Source organism: Carcharodon carcharias, chromosome 3 (genome assembly GCF_017639515.1).
Source record: "Carcharodon carcharias isolate sCarCar2 chromosome 3, sCarCar2.pri, whole genome shotgun sequence".
NCBI classification, from domain to species: Eukaryota; Metazoa; Chordata; class Chondrichthyes; order Lamniformes; family Lamnidae; genus Carcharodon; species Carcharodon carcharias.
Genome location: NC_054469.1, coordinates 181,823,835 through 181,848,943, shown reverse-complemented (window position 1 = coordinate 181,848,943; position 25,109 = coordinate 181,823,835). Strand labels below are relative to the sequence as shown.

The 25,109-nt window shown below is 47.1% G+C and overlaps 1 protein-coding gene across 3 annotated transcripts in view; it reads right to left on the bottom strand.

The window, feature by feature from the left end:
• LOC121276460 (CD83 antigen-like) overlaps nucleotides 1-25,109 on the bottom strand; it is a 38,291-nt gene that overhangs the window by 11,510 nt on the left and 1,672 nt on the right. For 2 of the 3 annotated variants that reach the window (XM_041184890.1, XM_041184891.1), the window contains exon 3: nucleotides 16,930-17,158. In XM_041184890.1, the coding sequence (XP_041040824.1) occupies nucleotides 16,930-17,158 (229 nt within the window). Of the gene's footprint in view, nucleotides 1-10,325; nucleotides 10,504-16,929; nucleotides 17,159-25,109 lie in introns of those variants that run through there. The other variant, XM_041184892.1, reaches the window with a different exon arrangement.

The window sequence follows — 25,109 nt, the reverse complement described above, 5'->3', positions numbered from 1 at the left end:
GATGTTCCCGATGGTGGGGGAGTCCAGAACCAGGGGTCACTGTCTAAGGATATGGGGTAGACCATTTAGGACTGAGGTAAAGAGAAATTTCTTCACCCAGAGAGTGGTGAGCCTGTGGAATTCATTACCACAGAAAGCAGTTCAGACCAAAATATTGTATGTTTTCAAGAAGGAGTTAGATATAGCTCTTGGGGCGAAAGGGTATGGAGAGAAAGCAGGAGCAGGCTATTGAGTTGGATGATCAGCCATGATCATAATGAATGATGGAGCAGGCTCGAAGGGCCGAATGGCCTACTCCTGCTACTAGTTTCTATGTTTCTATATAGATGGGCTGGTCAGGTGGGCTGATCAGTGGCAAATGGAATTTAATCTGGATAAGTGTGAGGTGATGCACTTGGGCAGGACAAACAGGGCACGGGAATACACGATGAATGGTAGGACCCTGGGAAGTACTGAGGATCAGAGGGACCTTGGTGTGCATTTCTACTGGTCTACTATGGTAGCAGGACAGGTAGATTAGGTGGTTAAGAAGGCATATGGCTTACTTGCCTTTATTAGCCGAGGCATAGAATATAAGAGCAGGGAGGTTATGCTGGAACTGTATATAACGCTGGTTAGGCCACAGCTAGAGTATTGTGTGCAGTTCTGAAATCCGCATTATAGGAAGCATGTGATTGCACTAGAGAGAGTACAGAGGAGATTTACCAGGATGTTGCCTGGGCTGGAGAGTTTTAGTTATGAGGAGAGATTGGATAGGCTGGGGTTATTTTCCCTGGAGCAGAGAAGATTGAGGGGGGACATGATTGAAGTGTATAAAATTATGAGGGGCATAGATAGGATAGACAGGAAGGAACTTTTCCCCTTGGTGGAGGGATCAATAACCAGGGGGCATAGATTTAAGGTAAGGGGCAGGAGGTTTAGAGGGGATATGAGGAAGAATTTTTTCACCCAGAGGGTGGTGGGAATCTGGAACTCACTGCTTGAAAGGGTGGTAGAGGCAGAAACCCTCATAACATTTGAGAAGTATTTGGATGTGCACTTGTGATGCCATGGCATACAAGGCTATGGGCCTAGTGCTGGAAAATGGGATTAGAATAGTTAGGTACTTGTTTGACCAGTGCAGACTCGATGGGCTGAAGGGCCTTTTTCTGTGCTCTATGACTCTATAACCATTTTGCTACGGTCTTGGGGCATAAGAATAAGGGAGTTTAGCTACAATTGTGCAGGGCTTTGGCTAGACCACGCCTAGAATATTGTGCACAGTTTTGGTCTCTGTATTTAAGGAAGGAGATACTTGCCTTGGAGGCAGTACAGTGAAGGTTCACTAGATTGGTTCTTATGAGGGAAGGATTTTCCTGTGATGAGATGCTGAGTAAATTGGGTCTTTACTCTCTGGAGTTTAGAAGAATGAGAGATGATCTCATTGAAATATACAAGGTTCTGAAAGGGCTTGACAGGGTGGACACTGAGGGCAGAATCATCCGAGAATTGCACCCAGTGCGGTAGCAGGTGGGAAAAAGGACGTTTTACCCGCTGGCCACAATGGTGGCTTTTTACGCTGTATCCTATTCCCAGCGTGTCCCACCTCATTAATAATCAATTCCTGGAAAACACGCTGGGTCACTGGCAGGGCAGTCTCCAATTTGCCTGCCCTGCTGTCACCTCAGGCCTTCAGTAAACCCGGCACCTGATTTAAAGCCTGCCCCTGCACAGAGCTAGTGCTCTTCAAAGGATAGGAAGCTGCTGGGAACTGCTGGCTGCCAAAGGAAGGAAACATGCTGCCCCAAAATTTAGCGGCGCCTCCCTCGAGCACCTACTGGACGCAGTGGAGGACCACCACAATGTCTTCTACCCCCGCTCTGGGTGAAGACCAACAAGCAAGGTCACTAACGCAGCATGGGAGGTGGTGGCAGCGATGGTCAGCACCAGCAGCCTGCAAAAAGGCAGCCATCAAATACAAGAAGTGGATGAATGGTCTCATCTGTTCTGCCAGGTTAATTCACTCTTCTCATCACTCTCAACTCACACACTCACAAACCGATCACACATCCACAGGGATCTCACACCTCACAGGACAACACCACTAACTCTCACACAGCCTCACATCTCCATCAGGCTCATATGCTCTGGAGCTCGTGTCCTCATCCGGTCCATGGCTCCCCTCACCACACAAACATTCCACACAATGCCATGTGTCCTGCTCTCACACTCTCTCCATCTGTTTTCATGCAGGGTAAGCTGGCTCACAGCAAAAGGGAGTGGTCCCAGAACTGAGGGTGGAGTGGCCCACATTAGGCCCCTCACTCACTTTGAGGAGCGTCCTATCATGCTGACTGGTGAGGATTTGGACTGTGCCTGTGGTGATGGTGAGATCGGCAGTGAACAGCTACTTGAGGATCCTGCACCACATCATCCCTCTCTCACCACAACTGTGAGTGCTCTCTCTCCTGCTTTTGACTCTGCTGCCATGTACTAATTATCTCTACTTCAGTTCACAGGGAGCTCTGGCAAGCGACCGACACCTTCAGACAGCCAGTCCCTCAGACCCATCCAGCCAAGGGGACACCTCTTCCATTGAAGAGCTGGAAATAAGCAGCCTGGAAGACCTGTCACAGTGCTTACCCACACCCTGCACCAGCGCAGAGGCACACACCTCGGTGGCATCTAGATCTAGAGCAGGCTCGGGTTCACAATCTGGTGGTCACCGCATGGACACATGTCCACAGCAGGAGGAAGCAGGTTCAGCCAGGTTCCCCAGCACTCAGAGGACTGCTGGGAATCAGGCATCTGTGAGGTCCGAGTCAGATGATAAGCCTCTGGATGTGGCCTTCCAATTCATCCTGGAGAGTCAGCAGAAGGTGGGGGAACATCACGCAGAGCTGTTGGAAACCCTCAACAGAGTGGCACACAAGTCAGAGAAATGCATCTGCTTGCTTTCTGACGAAGTGGTGCCCACTTTTGCCTGCCGAGAAGTCTCTGTGGGGAGGATGGCAGATGCCATGGAGACCCTGGTCCAGAAGAACACGGAGATGTGTGCAGACATGCATTCCATCGCAGTAGCCATGGACAAGTTCCTACAGTAGTAATGCGAGAGGGAAATGGGTCACCTTGATGTCTCTCCAGGTGCTCCTACCCCTCAAGGAGTCATTCCAGGGCCCTCAGGCACGCGAAGGGAAGAGGAGCAGCAGCTGGACACCCTGGGTCATTCACTAAGTAACTTCAGAGGCTGCCCTCTCCCTCCGAGTCCCCTTTCCCTGTGACCCCTTCAATCTTGTCTTCTGTCACCGTAGAAGGAGCAGCTGGCCCACAAGGGGGCAACCAAAGCAAGACAGGGTCCTCAAGGCCTTGGCTCTCCAGAGGACCCATGCCAAAATCATCAGAGGCAACAGAGCCAACCATTGCAAAGGCTGTCTTCACCCCTGCTGTGGATATTAGGGCAGCACCTTGAAGAAGTGGTAGGCCTAGAAAAGTTAAGAATTTCTGATCACATGTGGTTGCACAGATGAACACATTTTGTCATATTATAATGTGAAAATATATTCACATTCATTGAATAATGTGTAATGATGTCTTTCAGCTTCATTTCCAGGCTTCACGAGTCCTCCCTGCAGTCCCCCCCTACTAGCTGTTCAGCTGCACACAGCCAGAGCACGAGCGATTCTGGAGGAATAAGTGTGTGGGCTGAATTTTCCCCCTATCGGGGGGGAAGTTGAATGGTGGGTGCGCACAGGCGCACTTCCAATTGGCGCCCCCGATCACGGGCGCTGCGCCATTTTATGTGGGCAGGCCAATTAAGGCCCCCACCCAGTGTGACGTCCGACGGGAAGCGCTATGTGCTTCATGTGCGGGCAGGTGATGAATCCCAAAATCGAGACTGAGCTCTTTCACGCATGTGCAGAAAAGAGCGCACTCATCTCCCTGAGGCTAAGTGCAGCCTCAGGGTCTTCGGCTGTAAATGTCAAAAAAATAAAAATAGAAAAATAAAGTTTCCCTAACATGTCCCCTCGTGTGACAATGTCACATGAGTTGGGACATGTCCATAATTTTCACAAAAACTTTAAAAAAAATTTTAAAACCTACATGAAACCTCAACCCACCAGTGGATGAGGTTTCATGCTTTTTCCAATTTGCGCCAGAACTCCTGGCCTGTCCACCAACCTTAAGGTTGGACGGGCTGGTCCTTTAATTATTTAATTGCCTCTGTCAAAGGCCTCAATTGGACATTGACAGGTCGGCGGGCACACAGCTGATTTCGCTGCGCCCCCACCTTCCTGAAAAGTTAAATGGGGTACGCTGATGTCAGGAGTTCCCCCGAAGTCACCGCGCATCATTTTACACGTCGGTGAGCTGGCCCCGCCCCCGCTCGCTGACACGTAAAATCCTGCCCTGTGCGCAGCAGGGCCTTTCGGAGCCTCTTGCAAGCATTCTCCCAGGCACATGGAGCCTTCCTCCATCACACTCATCTCACTGTCCGAGCACTTTCAATGCTGCCTGCTGGGGTTCTCTTTCAGTTAACCATCTGAGCTGACCTCATCTCCACCCACCCAGTGGTGCACCCCTAAGCAGCACCTGTGCCTGTCCAACATGAGGCTCCGCTCACTTTCGATTTTAAGAACATGGTAGCAATAAGTTTTCTTCTCAACTCCCCTATCCTTTCCCCTCCCCCAGTCGCCCACGTCCTTTCCCCATCACCGTTGACCCCTCTGGCATTACCTACCAGTTAGAACCCTTTTCTTTCCCAGATGCCCAAGTGAATGTGCACATCCCTACCTTCCTGAGAATCCCACCCCCATCCACATTGATCTCCCCGACCCCCTCCTTCCCACTCCCAAGGTCCATGTCTGCCTCTGCGTCTCCACCAACCACCGTCGCTGCCCCTTCTGCCGCTACTGATGCAAACTCACCCTCCCACCCTTCCGGCTCACTCTGCCCCCTCTCATACGCACCATTCCCACCTACCATGCCCTCCCTTCGTTTTCTCCCAATTGGCTTCACAGGCCCCTCTCTTGCATGTTAACTTGGACATCCCCCCCACCTTACACCCTCCTCCACCCTTACTCGATCCTCTCCCCTGGACACCTACCCCACCTCTGAATTCCTTCCTTCCCCCCTGGACTCCTTCCCCCCTCTGAACTCCTTCCCTTATTCCTTCCTCACCCTCCACACCTACTGCCCCAGTGGCTGCATCCTCCCGCTTTACACCCTCCTCCCCCCATACTCCCTCTCCCTTCCCAACCAAACCCTCCTGACACCTTAGTTTCCCCCCTCCCAACCTCACTCCCTGACACATTCGTTCCCCTGTTCCCAACTTTACCCCCCAACAACTTCCTCTCCCAGTCAAATCTAGACCTTCCTCTCCCACTCACAGCTAGGCCTTCCTCACCACCGTCACCGCCATTGCCGTCCCCCCCCCCATGACAATCATCTGCTGCAGCCCATGACGAAGTCTGTGATGTCCCAAAGCAGACCCCAGACATCAACAGAGACCTCCCATCTCCCGTGAGCTGCTTCGCAGCCAGCCATGTCCATCAGAATCCACCCAGCATGCGATGCACATGTTCTCTGGGATCTGGTTGCCATTGGGCCCCAGCATCTTCTGCCCCTCAGATGTCGGCAATGTGAGCAAGGCCCTGTATGTCCTGACTTCTGAACATCACGCTTGTCAAGACGTGTTGTGGGCTGGCATGTTTCCCTGTCGACATGGGCGGTAAATCTGACGTGCAGGGATGATGCCAGTGGGCAGGGCTTATAATTAGATGCAAAAGTATTAAAATTACATTCCTGATGTGTGGCAGTGGGAAAGGCAGCCTGCTGTTGACGGGTGGAAAGGATGATCACAAACTGGTTTCACCACGGTGTGAAACCGATTTTTTGTCTTCTCGCCGTGTTATCCATTCACACCCGCCATGACGCCTGATACCAATGGGCATGCAAAATTCCAGCCTGAGAGATTTTTTTTGTTAGCTGGCAAATCTAGAACACAGGGACACAGTTTCAGGATAAGGGGCTATCATTTAGCACTGAGATGAGGAGAAATTTCTAATGATTTATTTACTTATAGGGCTGTGAATCTTTGGAATTGCTCACCCAAGAGGGTGTGGATGCTTCATCATTGAGGATCTTTAAGACTAAGATCAATAGGTTTTGCTCTGTAAGGATTCAGGGGATATAGTGGATTGGTGGTGGGGTGGGGGTGGCAGGAAAGTGGAATGGAGGTAGAAGATCATCCACGTTTGTATTGAATGGTGGAGCAGGCTCAAGGGACCTAATGATCTACTCCTGTTCTAATTCTTATGTTCCAAATGCAGAAAGCTATAGTAAATGTGAAAGCTGCAGCATCAGAGAATTTTTTTCATGCAAAGGATAGAAGAAATCTGTAACTTGCTCCCCCAAAAGTTACTGAATGCTAGGACAAGCTTACAAGACCAAGAACAGTAGCTTTTTTTTTAAGGTAATTATATTAAGGAACATGAAGCAAAGGTGGGAAAATGGAGATGAGGTGTGGATCAACCATGATTGGATTGAGTGGTGGAGCAGACTTGAGGAGCTGAAAGGCCTACTCCTGTTAATATGTTCAGTAAGATCTACTCTCAAGTGCCTCCCTTCAAGGGTGAAAAGTTCAGTTTCTCCAGTCTTCCCGACAATATAAGCCATAGAGGTCAACACAAAGGTCACTATATTTGTTTTTTATATCGAAGGCAAAAACACTGACTAATTAACTTCTGTTTGGCATTTTGTACAAATACGGACTCATCTGAAAAATTTCTATCACTCCTTAGGCAGACCATTTCCACCTCTTCAGCACAGCACTAGAGCACGAGTTGCGGTATTGAAAATAGGGGTAGATTGTCACTGATTTGTGTTGCAAAATTCTTGGTAGACATACAAAGCCAATTTAGTATAATTTTGCCCTAATTCTGCACATGCACACAGCCAGTTTGTGAGTCATAGCATAATTCTAAATTGGATCAGTACAAAGTGATGCATAATGGTGCACTGTTGCACTAACGTCTTCATGTTGCTATGGTGTTCTTTGTTGTTGCTATGGCATCTCTTGAAGTTTTCTGTGCTGTGTTGTACTTCATTCACTCAATGGCAATAGTTGTATATGCTGTTATAGATAAATTATTGGTTCTTTTGACAGCAACAGGTATAAAGTCAAAAAAGATGGTGACTTTCCAATCGAAACATTAAAAGGAGAGAGGCCGTGAAGCAGTTAAATCAACACTTGCCAAAATCACACTGGGATAACTAGAAGAAATTTCTCCATGGTCAGCCCTAATAACTATATCTACTCATATTGGGCTTATCATTGGGAGCTCACTATAGTTCACAGTGGGGTCAGGGATGAAAAATTGACTGAATCCACTCTTGAAGAGCAGTTGTTAAAATTTAAAGGGAGAAGGAAAGAAAACCCTGCAGGATCCACTGGGTCTTGCACTGATTTTCTGATATGCCTTCCCAGCACACAAAGCTATCTTACAGTGGCCACTGCACATGGTATGGTGGATGATTGGCTGGTAACAAAAGAGTCATCCATTTCAAAGACAAATACCTCCATCCCAGAAACCCATAATGTGCTGAAATTGATGTCCACCAACAATCAACCTCAGTCATTTAGAAGCAATATCATTCCAAAATGGTTTGATTAATGCTTTGTTTAATGAGGTGATCAGGGAAGTTGTCAATGGCATCGCGAAGAAGTTATATGGTCAGCTATGACCAAAGTCTTTTTGGCCTTGTGGAGGTACAGTGGTCTATCTTCAGACACATCACTGGGAGCCATAGGTAGGCACTGACATAAATAGGGGACCTCAAAAACTGAATGATGAAAATGAGGCGAGCAGTCTGTTGCTGATGGCAAAAGTCCTGTACACAGTTGTCCACGTGCCTTGCTTGCAGCAAAAGGTTCCCCAGAATGGCTAGTTAAAAAATGTTTTCTCCATGGCCACACCTTCATGTGGTTTCACTGATCCCTTCGCGACCTTCTCTAAAGTTCCCTAGTCAAATAAGATAACATTCACCATGGGCAGAATTTTCCCCCTGTCGGGTGGGTGGGTTGGAGGGGGGTGGAGTTTAAGAGCAGGCACGTGGAGGCGCGCCTCCAATCGGCGCACCCTGATCGGGAGCATGCCACCATTTTACATGGGCGGGCCAATTAAGGCCCGTCCAGCGTGATGTCCGCAAGGAAGCCCTATGCACTCCCTGTGTGGGCGGGGGGGATTCCCTGAGCCGAGAGTGTGCTCTTTTGCGCATGCACACGAAAGAGCGCATTCATCGCCCTGGGGCTAAGTGCTGCCTCAGAGAGATCGGCTCTACAAAAAAAATCTGAAAAATAGAAAAAAATTTCTCTGACATGTCCCCTCATATGACACTGTCACATGAGTTGGGACATGCTCATAACTTTAAAATACACTATAATTACATTTTTTAAAACCTACATGAGACCTCATCCCGCCCGTGGATGAGGTTTCATGCTTTTACTAATTCCCGCCAGGGCTCCTGGCCTGCCCATCAACCTTAAGGTTGGAAGGGCAGGCCCATTAATTAATTTAATGACTCTGTCAATGGCCCCAATTGGCCTTTGACAGGTCAGCGGGCACACAGTTGATTCGGAAAATTGAAATGGGGCACAGTGATGTTGGCAGTTCCGCCCAACATCATCCCGCATCATTTTACGCCTCGGCGAGCGGGCCCCACCCCCACTCGCCAATCAGGAAATTCTGGCCTATGTGCATATAAGGTATTACATTAGACACAGGGGGAGATTGTATACACATAATGTGCACACACTTACAATATCATATAAATTATTGAAAACAACCACCTTCACCATTGTACCTACTAATTAAATTTTCTTCAGAGTGAAGACACATGTAAGCACTGGATAACAGAGTTGAGAACAGAAACTTGAGGAAGCTTGATTACACACTTTACTATCGACCCCCCCACCCCACACCCCCCAACTCCCCCGGACCCAGTGATTTCAGGAGCTTCAGATCATATCCAGTGCTCCTGTTATTTAGGACAGATGGTTCTCCTGATACCATTTGCAGCTGCTCTCAGCCCATCTTTTACTATTTGTCCCATGACCACCCGTTTGGCCTTGCACAATCATCTCTTGCCACTTAATCACTGCAGCTTATTGCAGACTTCTCCTATTCTCTCCTCCCCTCTTCGTCACACAAGCCCATCTCCGAACATTTCCCTGCTTCCGTATTTTCTTAAAAACTGTTCAGTCACCAATCTCTTCCAGTTTTGACACAAGGCCTGAAACCTGAAGCCTTGGGTTGTATTTTTCCAGCAGTTAAAATGTTCTGCTGCCAGGACTAAAAGGGGGACCCAATCTCACACCAGCAAAACTCAGGGACAGCATTTTGTCACTGGTGATTAATCAAGAGGCCGCCATCAGGCTCGCCATCCCATCATCGATGTGGCTGGACGATCCGGCAGGGCCGACAGCAGATTGGACGCTACGTCCAGGTCCCTGATGGAAACAGTTAAGGATGCCAAGCTGCATGACATCTTCAGCAAACCTGCAGATGGAGCGCAGCGTAGGTACACCTGGTCACGGCCAGACGGGTCCATCCGTTCTAGGATTGACTTCCAGTTTGTGTCCCGTGCATTCACAGTCAGATCCACTGATGTCAAGCTGGCATTCTTCTCTGACCACTGCTCTTACTGGCTGACTGTCAATTACAGGAAGACTAGAGGGTGGGCAGGGGGACATGGAAGCTGAACGTGCAACTGCTGACCCCAGAGAACATGGAGGAACTCAAGAAGGATTACAAAGGTTGGAGAACCGTGAAACCCCTCTTTGAGTAACTGACACATTGGTGAGAAGTGATCAAGGGAAACATCAAGAGATTTTGCATCCTCAAAGGCAAATGGAAAGCTAGAAAGGAACAGAGGGAAATGTCCCGACTCCAGAAAAACATGCAGAATCTGCTCCGGCTACAGTCGATGGGGGTCGATGTCAAGGAGGAACTCCAAGAGGGAAGAGCCAGCAAGCCTCGCTCTTTGCCTTGGAGGCCTCCAAGATCGTCTTCCGGTCCAGAGTCCGCTCCATGGAGCAGGATGAGATGTGCTCACGTTTCTTCTCCCAAAAGGTACACAGAGAGAGCTCTGTGATCAGCAGCCTGAAGGAAGAAGACGGATCAGTAAAGTCATCGACATTTTGAAGATCAGCAAATCCTTTTATGCTGGATTGTATGACGTGAAGCCCACAGACAGCGCGGCCTCCCAGTCCTTCCTGTCCCCTATCATGGTGGTCTTAGACGACAGTACATGGAAGAGCCTGGACAAACCGTTAACTCCTGATGAACTGATTAAGGTTCTTGAGTCCTTCGAGAAGAGTTAAACTCCCGGAAGCGACGGCTTGCCGGCTGAGTTGTATTCGGCTCTGTGGGACTGGATCGGCCCAGACCTGCTAGAAGTGTACGAGAGTAAGCTTTTGGCCGCCAGCATTTCAGAATCCATGAGGAAAGGCATCATCGCCCTCATCTACAAACACAAAGGGGAAAGGGAGGAAATTAGAAATTGGGGACCCATTTCACTGTTGAATGTGGACTATAAGATTCTGTCCGAAGTCAGCACCAATCAGGTCATGTCCGCTCTGGAATTGGTGATCCACCCTGACCAGACCTGCACTGTGCCCGACTGGAAAATCTCTGACAGCCTCACGCTGCTCAGGGATAGGATTTCCTATGTGCAGGACAGGGGTGTGGACACCTGCCTCACCAGCCTCGATCAGGAGAATGTCTTTGACAGAATATCGCACACCTACATGGTGGATGTGATCTCTAAAATGGGGTTTGGGGAGGGAATCCGCAACTGGGTCCAACTGTTCTACACTAACATCAGTAGCGCAGTCTCAATCAATGGGTGGGAATCAGGTAACTTTCCTATTAAATCTGGAGTCAGGTAGGGCTGCCCCCTCTCCCCTGTCCAGTTTGTGTGTTCTATAGAACCCTTTGCTGAGTCCATCAGGAAGGATCCGAGCATAAGAGGAGTGATGATCCCAGGCAGTGGAGGCACTCAGGTCAAAGCCTCCTTGTACATCGACGATGTTGCCATCTTCTGCTCGGATCTTCTGTCAGTGCACAGACTGATCCACATCTGCGACCAGTTTGAACTGGCTTCGGGAGCCAAGCTAAATCATGACAAGAGTAAGTTCATGTTCTTTGGGAACTGGGCTGACCGATCCTTGGTCCCCTTCACTGTCAGGACTGATGGCCTGAAGGTGCTGGGGATGTGGTTCGGAGCGACCAGGGCATGCGTTAGAAACTGGAAGGAGCGAGTCTCTATGGTGAAAAGAAAACTGGGCAGGTGGGAGCGATGCTCCCTCTCCATTGCGGATAAGAGCCTGATCACCAGGTGTGAGGCACTTTCGCTGTTGCTGTGCAGCCCTCATCCTGATGGCCACCTTTGTGTGTGGCTGCATCAAGTTGTGCATAAACCCTTGGTACGCAAACACCAAGTGTCACTACCTGCTGAGGTTCCACCTGTCCCTGGTGTTGAGAATAATGGGTCTGGCCACGCTGCCGCAGAACCCTTCAAGTAGTTGGACTGTGCCATACCACCTGTCCCTCGTGGGAAAATTTATGCAGAGAAACATCTTTGACCACAAGTCCATCAGGCAGTGGTCAGCATGTAACGTCTTAGAGGCCCTGAGGGAAAAGGAGAGGGTGGATCCTGTTGGATGGTTCCCCAAGCAAACTGTCAAAGTCATTTGTCAGAATGCCTCATCACCAGAACTTTCCAACAAGCACCAAGATGTAGCTTGGCTGGTGGTGAGAAAGGCCCTCCCCGTCAGATCCTTCCTACACTCCAGGAGTCTCACCCCCTCTGCACATTGCCCTCAAGGTGCCTGTGGTGGGGACGAGACCATTGTTCACCTCCTTATGGAATGTGCCTTTGCAAAGAAGGTCTGGAGAGAGATGCAGTGGTTTTTGTCAAGGTTCATCCCGAGCAGTTCTGTGACACAGGACTCTGTGCTCTACGGGCTCCTCCCAGGGACACACACCAAGACAAACATCAACTGCAGCTGGCGGATCATCAGCTCAGTGAAAGACGCTCTTTGGTCTGCCCGAAACTTGTTGGTCTTCCAGCGCAAAGAGTTGTCCCCGACCGAGTGTTGCAGACTGGCACATTCCAAGGTCCAGGACTACATGCTCAGGGACGCACTAAAGCTTGGGGTAGCTGCCGCAAAGGCGCAATGGAGAAAGGTCGCTGTCTAAGATCTTTCTGCCATAATGCACCAAGGTGCTGGGAAAGGTATAGACTCCTCGAGCTGTACAGCTCACAATGAATGTATGCATTGAATACTAATTGTATTGAAGCACCTCAGAGTGCAATATGATGTACGTCGACAACTCCAATACCATTGCGCTGTCTGACTGTCTGTAATGACCATATTGAAATTATTGTAATGTTCATTGATTGTATTGAAGCACCTTGTGATCCATGCATAAAAGTTTGATCTGATTGCACTTTTTGTGATGGCCATTTAGAAATGTTTTGTAATGTTCTTCCAGATATTTTATGAATAAAGTATATTTTTAAAAAAAATCCCATGGAGGATGGCGGTCTGCATCCCACAGCTGCCAGTCCAATCAGAGAGCAAGCAGCTTGGCAATCCCTCCAGTACAGGTGGCCACTGCTGAAGCTGCAGGATGAAGGAAAGGGCAACTTCATGGTGAGGTCCCTCAAAGAGAAGGTAAATTTGTTTTTAAGCTTGCCAGAGCCAGGCAGGCAGACCTAGGTGATTGGAGGCAGCATAGCCATGGAGGTGGCCATTACCACTGGGGCCCTCCATCTATGAGCCATGGAGCAGCCATTAAGGAGGCCCTGCCACCCCCCTTACCAGCTGTCAGGCTGCTTGGTTTTATCTGGCTGTCTCCACACAGTGCCAGTAAAATGTCAGCAGCAGTGGGAGGCAGCCCTTAATTAGCATAACTGGCCACCAAGTGGGCGGCCATGCCACTGAGCTTCCTACTGCTGATAATATATTGTGGCGGCAGGAAGACACCAGGCTTCCCTCAAGGCATCTTCTATTTTACTAGCTCTCCCAACTCCCAGCCTGTCTCCAAAAGGCTGGTAAAATCTAGCCCTTTAACTCTGTTTCTGTCTACACAGAGGCTGCCTAACCTGTTGGTTATTTCCAACATCTTTTGCTGTTAATAGTGGAACAAAATTGTTTTTCTCTCTCTGAAACAGTTGACCTTATTCTCAATAGAAATGGATGAGACTGTTATCATTCTTTAGTAGTACATCTGTTGCATTTTAAATGCAGCTGGACAATAGTCTTTGACTAGTGCCTGAGATAGTCCTTCAATATGACTGAAGTGATCCATTGGGCAAAATGTTGAGCACAGCTGTGGCCTTTGTTGTGTAGATCCCAAGTCCTTTGCTCTTAACAAATTCAGTGGTTGCTTTCTGTTATGTTTCGACCTCGTCTGACACTGTTTCTACGTCATGAAGCTATTATTGTATATAATATTATTGGAAAAGATTTTTCTTTTAAAATAGAGGTTTAGTCTGTGTGTGTGACTTAATTGGATTAAAGTCAGCTAGTCTGGGTGCTTTGATGTATAGTAGTTTTGATATGCAAGAGAGATAGCGTGCATTTGCATTTTTTGAATAGAGCATTCAAGAAGTGGGATGAAAAATGATACCTTTCTAGCAGAAACCAAGCCATATGTCTATATGACTAATAAAATTGGTACTGTGAAAGGGGTTTTATTGTTAGAGAGGTTTAGTTCAGAGGTTGTTGATACAATGAGAATTAACATTCAATGGACAGTGGTTGGTATAACTTTAGCAGTTTTTGGGTGTGCATGGCAGAGGCAATGTGAAATCAAAGGTAGCTGTAAGCCTCCAACTGGCTCCACAGGAACCAAGGTGAAAAGAACCTCATTTTGAATGTGTAAGGTGAAAATGCTTTGTCTGGTGCCTGGTTAAGTCTATGGGTTGTTGTTGCCTTAAAGGAGATTGGTTTGGGAATTTGTTAAAAGTTATGATAGTAGTAATTTGTAGCCATGTGTATATATTTTAACCTGTGTAAGTTAACTAAATGTTTCATTTAGTTTAATGTGAAACCTCGAGAACTGGTGGTCCGATTCCTGAGTGAAGAGTCACATCTCAAACGTAACACTTAAAATTATTGGTTATGACAGTTGTTTAAAGTTTCCTTCTGGGATTTTTAAATAGCTCAGCTGTACCAACATTCTACATTAAATTGCTCCCATATTATGGGAAATGACCCGCCTCCAGGTCCTTTTTCAGTTTGCACACATTTCCAGTTGACCTATTCCAGGGGTCAGCAGCCTGTGGCTTCCTGGGGTCTGATGTGCAACTCCTGAGTAGCTCCAAAACAAATGTACCTTTCAAACATTGATTGCAATGAGTTTTCAGAAAATTGTTCCCCCAGTGCAAGAACCTAAAAATCATTCGGCTATTTAAAAAGTCTTGATTGTCAAATGCTTCATCAGGAAAAATGGAGCCCTGAACTATTACGTGCCATCCGACATGTGGCGCATGTTAGTCAATAAAACAATCCCTCTCACTCTAGCCCTGGTTGGTCTGTTTACAAAGCTTGCCCAAGATGGCTCATTCTGATTGGTTGTCATATTTGACACCTGATTGATTGGCATCAATGGGTTAATGCTCTGCGATTGGAGGGATGTATGACAAGGTGGGTGCCAATTAGAAGTGCTCTTGCTGCCGTGTTAGTGAGCACATGCTGACAAGCACTTTAATCAATAAAAGAGCACGCTCTCTCTGGCCCTGGTGTTGAGGCTGTGTTGGTGAGCAAGTGCTTCGTATGCAGGCAGGCAGATAAATTACTGAAGGTACAAACGTACTTTTTTTGAGGATGCTTTGAAAATGGCTGCAAAGAAGAGAAGAATTTAAGAAGAAAACTGAGAAATTCTAGACAAATTCAATCTCATTCATTCCAAATTCAGCTGGTCTTTGCTGGGCTCATTTGCAATGAGAATTGTGACATCAAGCGATCAAGTCTCAAGAGGCATTTCACTAAAAAGCACAGTGCCTTGGCCAGAAGCTATCCAGCTGGTGAAGCTCGAGAAAAAGCGGCATAGGAGCTGAAGAGCAAGGCAGCGAAATATAGGACAATGTTCACCAAGTGAGTGAAATCATCAAACAGCTCAGCTCCTGCTAATTCTGTGGCAGTTCAAGAGATTGTGAAACAGGTAAAGCTGTTCACAAATGATGAATATGTAAAGACTGGTTTATCAAAGTCTCAGAACAACTGGGCAGTTATTTTCAAAAGAAAAACAAAATTATTTTAAAAATTAAAGACAATGAGGGACAGAACAGTGAAAATAGCTGCAGATATCAACAGGCAACAGATTGAGGAATATAAATTTAGCTCCTCTTATTGCTTGTGATAATTTGTGTGACGTTAATAATATCGCACAGATTGCTCTTCTCTGCAGATATGTAAATTCCAACAGACCCCAAGTGGAGTTCACCCACTTGTTGCCCCTTAAAAAACAAAGGGGAAAGATATTTTCTCAACGATCATTAACTACCTAAAGACAAAAGGAAAACATACCAACGACATAATCTCAACCGCAACTGATGGGGCACCACGTATGAGAGGATTTTGTAGCTCTGTTGCAAAAAAACCCACTGGATCACAATGTGATATTAATTTATTGCATAATTCACCAAGCTCTCTGTGCCCAATAAATTTCCTCCTGAGTTCACCAACTGATGTTTCATTCTCTCACTTCATTTCTCTGATTTCTTGCATTATGTCCCCTTTTGTCTCCTGAACACACCATTTCTGCTTTTAATCATTTCCTGATCCTTACTGTGACACTTTACAAGTCATGTTATGTCTTTCTAGGTGTTTGCTCCTCCATTCCCCCTATTGCATTCCTTCTTCAGTGTTGTTTGTAATATCTCTCAATTCCAAGGAGGCATTAATAGCTGAAATGTCAACATTCTTGTGTTCTGGACAGATACTGCCTAGACTGCTGAGAGCTTCCAGCATTTTTTGCTTTTATTTCCCCAATGTCACTCTTGTTGATATGGACTGTCTCAAACCTCTCTGATCTCTTATCAGCATTTCCCAGTCATGTCTAAGGCATCCACTGTTTTAGGGGTAGCAACGAAGCAGTCTTTTATATGGAATGTCCATAGTGCAACATGATGATATTCTACTCTGATGATACCATGATAAGGAATAGTCAGGGTATCACTCATGATGTCATTGGAACTCCAGGCATGACAATTCACGAGTAAATATCTCGGGATAAAAATTCATTCATGTAGCACTGCTTCAAAGCATTGATTGCTGATTCTATGTTGGTTCAATCTGGATTTCCTAGGCAGAGATGCTGGCCATTACCTGCATGACCTGCACAAGTTTCCTCATTGATATCGTCAAAGGAACCCGTGTGGGTTGCACAGGTAGAGGCCGGTGGCCTTGTCTGTCCCTGGGGAATCAATATAACCAATGCAGCACCACTTTGAAGTGCTGCTAGGCAATCAAACTTTTAGTATAAAATAAAAACAAAAAATGCTGAAAATACTCAGAAGATAAGGCACCACCTGTGGACAGAAACAGAAATAGGAACAAATTTGTAGCCCTTCCTCCTTAAGTTGCTGTACAGCTAACATTGCATATTTAGGTCGATTGGATGAATGAGCACTTCCAGTACAGGGTTTCATGTTATGGGAGAGCATAAAGGATTTTGAGTATGGAAGTCATATAATTTCTCATCCAAGGGCAGAATTTCTCACCTATTCTTGGTTTGTGCTCCTATCATGCAAAGTTCTAGACCAGGAATACTAATTCATAAACTTTACTCTATGATTTTGATGTGATAGAAAGAGAGGAATGGAAGAAAGAGTATACAGTAACTACATGCTAACTTTAACTTTTGACATGATACTGACCTATTTTGTGCAGTCTCACATCTCCCTGCTTGTTTTGCTCTCCAAGCGGTGCCCACATGGAACAATGGTATCTTCCCAAATCCTCAGTGGAGACATTGTGAATAGTCAAGGAATAGGGACTGGCAGAAGCTACCTCAACCGATCCATTGAAACCCAGGTACTTCCAGGAAATGTTCTCTTTCAAATCCCTTCGTACAATTCCTGATAAGCCGAACCCATCATCAGCTACCTAGAAAAATATTAAAATGTTTATAAATTGCAGAGAATCAAACAGTGCTGTTTTTCTACAGAGAATATTTGTGAACAGGAGCAAAGCAAGTCCTTGCTTAATGCTCTTGCTCTTATGCCACATGTCCATCCTTGGCCTGCTGCAATGTTCCAGTGAAGCCCAATGCAAACTGGAGGAACAGCACCTCATCTTCCGATTAGGCACTTTACAGCCTTCCAGACTTAACATTGAGTTCAACAACTTCAGATGATGAACTCTCTCCTCCATCCTCACCCTTTTATTATCCCCTTTTTTCTAATAATTATTATATATTTTTTTATATATATATTTTTCTTTTCCTACCTATTTCCATTATTTTTAAATATATTTCCATCCGTTGTTTTATCTCTACTTTTTAGCCTATTTTGATCCCCTACCCCCACCCCACCCCAACTAGGGCCATCTGTCATTTGCTCATCCTGCTTTCTGCTCTTAATGTCACCATTAGCACATCCTTTAGCTAATATCACCACCTTTGACCTTTTGTTTATGACAACTTTGGCAATCTCTCCTTTGCCTCCACCTATTACTGGCCCTCTATCCAGTTTCACCTGTCCAACCCCCCTTAAACAGTTTATATTTCACCACATTTCTATTTCTCTTTAGTTCTGATGAAGAGTCATACGGACTTGAAACGTTAACTCTGTCTTCCTCTCCACAGATGCTGTCAGACTGAGTTTTTCCAGCAATTTTTGTTTTTGTTTCAGATTTCCAGCATCCGCAGTATTTTGCTTTTACCTTGTTTAATTGTTGTACTTGTGATCTTGAAAAGTGCAACTTTAAGCAAACAAAGTTAAGTGAATCAGATTTTCCTACCACACATAATGTAAAAACTGTAGTTAGTTTCTGTGGGATATTTCTCCTCAGAAAAAAAAATTATATCTTGTAAATTGAAATAATAGAATTATTAAATTCCTATACTTGTAAATTAAATAACTTATAAAATGAAAAAAATTTAAACATATAAAAGAAATATGCTAATTCTTTCTATTTGCTTTTGTGTGTTAAAATGGCAATCATTTTGTTAAAACCAATTGGTAGTTAAACAGGTGATGGCCATTAATTATCCCAACTGAATAGAATAAAAAGGTACAGCTGGAACACTTTGTGTGGAAGCTACTAGGAAGTTAGTAGCACTGAGGAGTTGTCTTGGAAACAAACCAGCTTTAACTAAGAGACCTGCCTGGATTAATTCTTCCACCACAACCTCTTATTGTGAGTCACATTGGGTACCACCTCTTCTGCTCTCCAAACTTCCCATTTGCCGCCCCTCATCTCACTGGCAAGCCCAATCTACCCAGTCATCACCGATCATGTTTGCCAAACCTCCTGCTCCCTGAGCCACACACCTGCCACCCCCTCCCCAACCCTCTCAGTCACTGCTTCTTCCGCTCACTGCTTCCCTCTCCCGAACCCTCGCTATGAGTGAGGGCTCAGGATGTAAGCAGTGAGAGGGAGGGTCAGCGAGAGGGCAGTTTGCCTCAGGGAACTGAATGATTTAAAAATAAAGATTTGAAAAATAAGGGAAACATATCCACACATGTGACACATGTCACATGAACAGGGACATATTAAAAAATAGTTTAAAATATTTTTACTGATTTTTTTCATTCACTGTTTGGAGACCTCATCCCACCTGCGGATGAGGTTTCACAAAAAATGCAATGGCCACCTGGCCGATTCGCTCACCCACCAACAATAAGGTTTTTCCAGCGGAAAATTAAACTTAATTACCATCTTAAATGTCAATGAGTGCGCCCAACAACCAAAATATTGCATGACAGTGGAACGCTCGCCCAACGTCATCGTGTGCTATCTCACGCTCGGGTGTGTCGGGTGCACGCCGGCACGCCAAGCTGAAAATCCTGCCCCTTGAATATCATTAAGGCAGAGATAAGCAAGGGGGTGAAAGGTTAGTGGGGATAGGCAGGAATGTGAAATTGAGGTCAGCCATGATCTTACTGAATGGTTAAACAGGCTCGAGGGGCCAACTGGCCTACTCCTGCTCCTAATTCGTATGTTTGTATAAGCTAGCACAGTTCCTAATTTTGTCTAAACTCTCAAATTTTAACAGTTTTTGTGGAAACAGGAGACAACAAACTCAATCAAAATCACATCAGGAAGAGGTTAAGAGACTGAAGAATGTAATGCTCAAAATGGCTATATTGCAACATACATATCGCCAACAATTTACATCTATATATATATATATATATATACACACAGTAATTTTAGGTTGTTTATGCAACAATTATTCAGACACTAACATCTGAATGTTTATGACATGATATAATTTAACGCATTCAGGATGAATAAGAATACAATCGAGGATTCAGATGGCTTTATGAAAACTCTTGTTCATGATGGTCAACTTAAGAAGTAACAGAGACCTGGAATTAAATTGGAAGATATAAAACATTGCCATTACTTAGGACGGAACCGTCCCAGATTTGCACGAAGTGCGGTAGCAGGGATAAAAAAAGATGTTTGAACTAATGACCAATTTTCACACCATATCGTCCCCTTTCCGCCTCATAAATTATGCAGTCATGGCAAACATGCCAGGTTGCTGGTGGCACCACCGCCACCCCCCTCCAACCCCTCTGAATTGCCTGCCATGCCGGTACATCATCACTTCCTCACTCCAGGCACCATATTTAAACTGCAGCACATACTTCTCAATGCTTGCCACCCAGGACATGGCCCTAAAAGCCAAGAAGAGTACAGCCCCCCAATTCAGTGACGCTTCCCTGGGATACCTTCTGGATGCTGTGGAGGCCCGCTGTGATGTCCTCTGCCACTGCTCTGGCCGCAAGAGGTCCATCAGTCTCACCACTCTGGCTTGGGAGGCTGGAGCAGATTTGGTCAGTGCCAATGCTGCACACAAGAGGTTGGCCATCCTGTGCAGAAAAGGATGAATGGTCTCATCCATGCCACCAGGGCAAGTCAACCTTCTCATCGCTCTCAACTCACACATTCATTGGCATCTCAATCACTGCCAGCTTAAGGGACACCACACACACACCACACACCACCGACACCGAAAACTCCATCTGGCCTCATCTTCTCTGGCGATCACCTCCTCATCCCGTCCATGGCACACACGCACACCTAGCGTCCTTCTCATTTGGCCTGGCATGCGCCTCGATCACACTCTCTCTGTCTGTCTTTATGCAGGACAAGATCGTGAATGTGCACAATCGCCGGCAGAGGTCCCAGGCTGGGTGTGGAGTGCTGGACATCAAGGTCCTCATTCCATTCCTGTAGGATGGCCGAGTTGTGCTATTGATGATAGAGTTGATCAGCAGACACTTCTTGGGTGTAAGCTTTAAGTTTATTAACAATATGCTCAGCAGCAACTACACGTGTGCTTTCAACTCCAACTCTAACTCTACACTGACTGCTGAGGTTGCCCACGCTACTCTCCTAATGGTTCCTACAGATCATGTGGTCTCCCTTAACAAGTATTATTCTTAAGGATACTTTACACAATAAATAAAACCATAATTACTACACGTGCTGAAGGTGGTGGGAGAGGACATGGACATTTCCTGCAGCAGTGGGGAGGTTGGCAGCAAGCATCCAGTTGAGGATCCCGCACCACAACATCGGTGTCTCAACACAACTCTGAGTCCACTGTTCTGTGTGTAACGTGGCTGCCAAACATGAATAATCTCACCTCGCACTCAGGCAAACTTGACCCTGATTCCAGCGCCGAGAGCTCCTCGGATGAGGACACTGAGAGCAGCACCATTGAAGACCCCTCACAGTGCTCATCCACACCCTGCACCAGTGCAGTGACACACACCTTGGTCAGACCAAGATGTACAGTAGCCTCTTGGTCACAATCTGCTCCGCAACAGGCAGAGGCAGGGACATCTGAGGTTGCCAAGAGGACTGCTGGAGGCAAGGAATCTGTTGAGTCCAAGTCAGATGATGAGTCAGTTATTGCACTTGCAAAGAAAAATCATGGGAACATCAGGAAGGGATGCCTGATGCACTCCTCAGATTGCAAGGTACGATGTAAAAGTCTGTCCACCTTCAGTCTAAGGTGATAGCACCGGCATGCTGATAAACCGAGGTCAACGCCAGCACGATGGCAGCTGCCATGGAGGCCTTGGTCCAGGACATTGGTCTTGCACTGCTGCGTGGGTTGAACTCCATTGCTGATGCCGTAGTTAACCTCCAACAGTGTCAATGCGAGAGGGAAGTTGGGCAGCTCAATCTCACTCCAGCTTCCTCTTCTTCTCAGGGAGTCAGCCAGGGGCCTCAGACACCCATAGGGAGGAGGACCAGCAGCTCAGCACCCCAGGGCCATCCACCCAGGTGACTCCGGGAATGTCCGGCCCATCCAAATCCCCTCTCCCTATGACCCTATTATCTCCAGCTCCACAGGCTGAACAGAGTGCAGCTGGCCCACAGCAGGACACCCAAAGCAGGCCGGGGTCCTTCAGGTCTCGGCCCTCCAGAGGATGACCACCAAGGTTACTACAGACAGGGCGCGGCAGTCGGCAGGCTGCCTCCGCCTCCACTGTGGATGTTTGGGGAGCAGTTAGGAATGTTAATAAGATGTAGTTGCACCTCGATGGTGCTGGTCATTGCTGCCAGAATGTCATGGGCAGGCGTCACAGAGTTCCATCATTCTCTCTGTGTGCTCTCAGCATCTTTGAGGTGGGGCTGGGCCCCCATCTCTTCAGCATCTGTGTCCAGTGACGGTGTGGTCCTGAAGGGGTCAGGTACTGAAGGCGGACAAAGGATCAGGTGCATTTAAATTTCACGGCTGCGTCTCCACGACTTTACCCTGGTCACAGAGCATGAGTGAGCTGCCCTCAGTCAGACAGTAGTCAGATGTTCACAGACGCAAGGTAAGGATGTCAGGACTGTCCTCACTGCATCTCGTCATCATCCTCCACAAACCTTGTGGCTATGAGGGCCTCCCAAGCGTGCCTGCCTTGTCTGGCCTCATCACCGGCATCCTCACTTTCGAGGACCTCATCACTCTCATTCCCCTTGCTGTCATCCTCATCGGAGCAGATGTACATCTCTACTATCTCCTCCTCAGCCAGGTTCTGCCCCCATTGCAGCACCAGGTTGTGTAGCGTGCAGCAAGCTATGATGATGCATGACACCCTCTGGGGACTGTATTGCAGTGCTCCATCGGACCTGTCGAGGCACCGGAACCTCATTTTCAAGATGCCTCTAGTTTGTTCCACCAAAGTCCAGTTTGCAGCGTGACCCTCGTTATACCATCACTCTGCTGCAGTCTGAGGCCGCTGCACGGGCATCATCAGCCACGTCCTCTGTGGGTAGCCCTTGTCCCCGAGGAGCCAACCCTGCAGCCTCTGTGGACCCTGGACGATGTCAGGGACCTAAGACCTGCTAAGGATGTAGGAGTCGTGGATGCTCCCTGGAAACCATGTGTAGATCTGTAGGATGCATTTGTGGTGGTTGCAGACCAGCTGAACATTCAACGAGTGGAAGCCCTTGTGGTTGACATAGTTAACTGCTTGTTACCATGGAGGTCTAAGCACCATGCAAGTGCAGTCGATGGCACCCTGCACCTGTGGAAAATCAGAGATCTGTGCAAATCCCAGTGCTCTTGCTTCCTGGCTTTCCTGATCCCGGGTAACATGCATAAAGTTCTGTGCCTTCGCGAAGATGGTGTCCGTGACCTCTTGGATATACTTGTGCATGGAGGCTTGCGAGATCCCACACAGGTCACCTGTGGAGTCCTGGAAGGAGCCACTGGTTTAAAAATTGAGCAGCAGGTGACATTTGTGACCAACCAGTTCCCTCGACACATGCAGTCTTTGGCAACACGTTCTCTGTCATCTGCAGGAATGAAAAGCCCGTTTATAGACCCTGGGTCTAGCGAGGTGCCTACAAGCGACAGCATGCTGTGGATCTTCAGCTGCGTGTGCAGGAGGCCCTGCCACACCTTCATCTTGAGGGTGATGCTCCTCCCATTGGCAAGCCAGGTGCCTCCATCGTTCTCTTCTTCTTCTCCTCTGCTCTCTGTAAGCCATGAGGCATATCGCTAAATCACCAGGCTCCATGATCCTGATGTTCTCCCTCTGCAGGATAAAATTAGCATATGTGTCCTAAGAACCTCTCTTGGTTAAGGCTAAAGGCCCCTTCATGCACGCTGGAGTGTGCTAGCCACCACTTGGATGGCCAGTGTGTAGTGCGCTCTTTGGCTGTCTGAAACCCCACCCTCCTCCGTCCCACTCCACTTGACCAATTGGCGGCAGCTTCAGCCACTGGACTGCATGCTGTGTTCCCAGCTCAGGCACAGGCTTTCTCCTAACCCGCACTGCAAGGGGCTGTGAGCACCTCCAGCAGTGACTATGCCATGGCTGCCTTTCGCAAAGGGATTCTACAACTTGCCCAGTTGGCCAATCGCTCTGCAGCCCCCTAAAAAACACATTAATTTGTGCCCGAGGGGTGAAAAGTTCTGGAGCATTTGGTGGCACTTTCATGCTTTTGAGTTGCTTGTGTGGGCAGAAAAGTTTCAGAGGCTCGACTCCAAGCATGTCAACGGAGCTGCTGCTGAACAGTCTCAGCTGCGGAAGAATGCTCATTTCTGACAAGCTTTTCCAAGTGTGTGGCCGCTTCCCTCGTCCTCCCCCTACCCCACCCCAACCCCGACCCCTCCAGCATGTGCTTGTGTCCTTCCTTCAGTCGGTGCTGCCTTGCCCCCTGCAACCATTGGCACCACAGCCCTTGTCCTGGCACCGCATTGAAAGCCAGCGGGGAAAAAACGACTTGTCTGTGTCTCCCCCGAATGCGGGGTGCCTCTACCTTGGTGTCTTACGGGCGATCCTTGCGAGCGCTGCGCAAGCTTGTGTGTATTCACTTCCGAGTTCCCCTCGAGTTCAGCTTCCCAGGTGCATGCCTTTTAAAGGCGGCCATTAATCACGCCATTCTGAAGTCACACCGTCGTGGGAGGTAAATTTGATGTGGGGGGTGATTCTGGCACAAGGGCACAATGAGAAGATTCAAATGCATTAAAATTAAATTCCCGACATTGGATGGTGGGAAATGTGGCACACCAATGATGAGTGGAATGGACGTTCGCAAACTGGTTTCATGGCGACGTAAAACAAATTTTTGGCCTTCTCACCATATTGTCCACTTACGCCTGCCATGATGCCTGCTGCCAATGAGAGAGAATGATTCTGGCCTCAGATGGAACAGTAAATTGCCCTTACAGTTTAGTAGCGTGGATTTTCTAGTTGCTGTTATTATGTCGATAGAAAATAGCAGATGAATGAATAGTTCATTTGTTTGGTATATGTTGTTTGAGGGACGAATGTTGCCACTTCTTAAAAAGATGTTCAGGTCTTTTACATCCATAAGGACAAACTAATGAAACACAGTTCTCTAGCAATTTTGTATTCCCTCAGTATAGCATGAAAGCCTATATGATGGTTTCAAGGCCAACTTTCACAGAAATCAGAAGGTCTAATACTTAGAAGGGGGAAGGAAACCCAAAAATTAAGCAAAATTTCCACAGTAAAATTTCTCCTCCCTTTCCAGGATGCAAATAATTTGAGTAATAGTTTCTATGATTCATCAGAATACAACCTCCCTCGCTCAGCCATGTATTCCCCCTCTGTCAAAGCATGAATCTTTTATATTTTAGCTGTTGCATTTCTCTTTGTAAAATGAACTATTCCATATTCACTTCATGATGGCACATTTCTCCCTTTCGAGGTTAGTGCGGTACAATATATTGGAGCACTGCATCTTTTGGATATTACCTAAAGGCTCAACCCACCTGTTCAAATGGATGTAAAAGATCTCCAGTCATTATCTGGCACCAAGGTCTAGGCTAAAACTTCCCTCCGCCAGTATTACCAAAGCAATTCCAGATTTGCACTGGTGTTAACCTTGTGGAGGATAAGTCAGG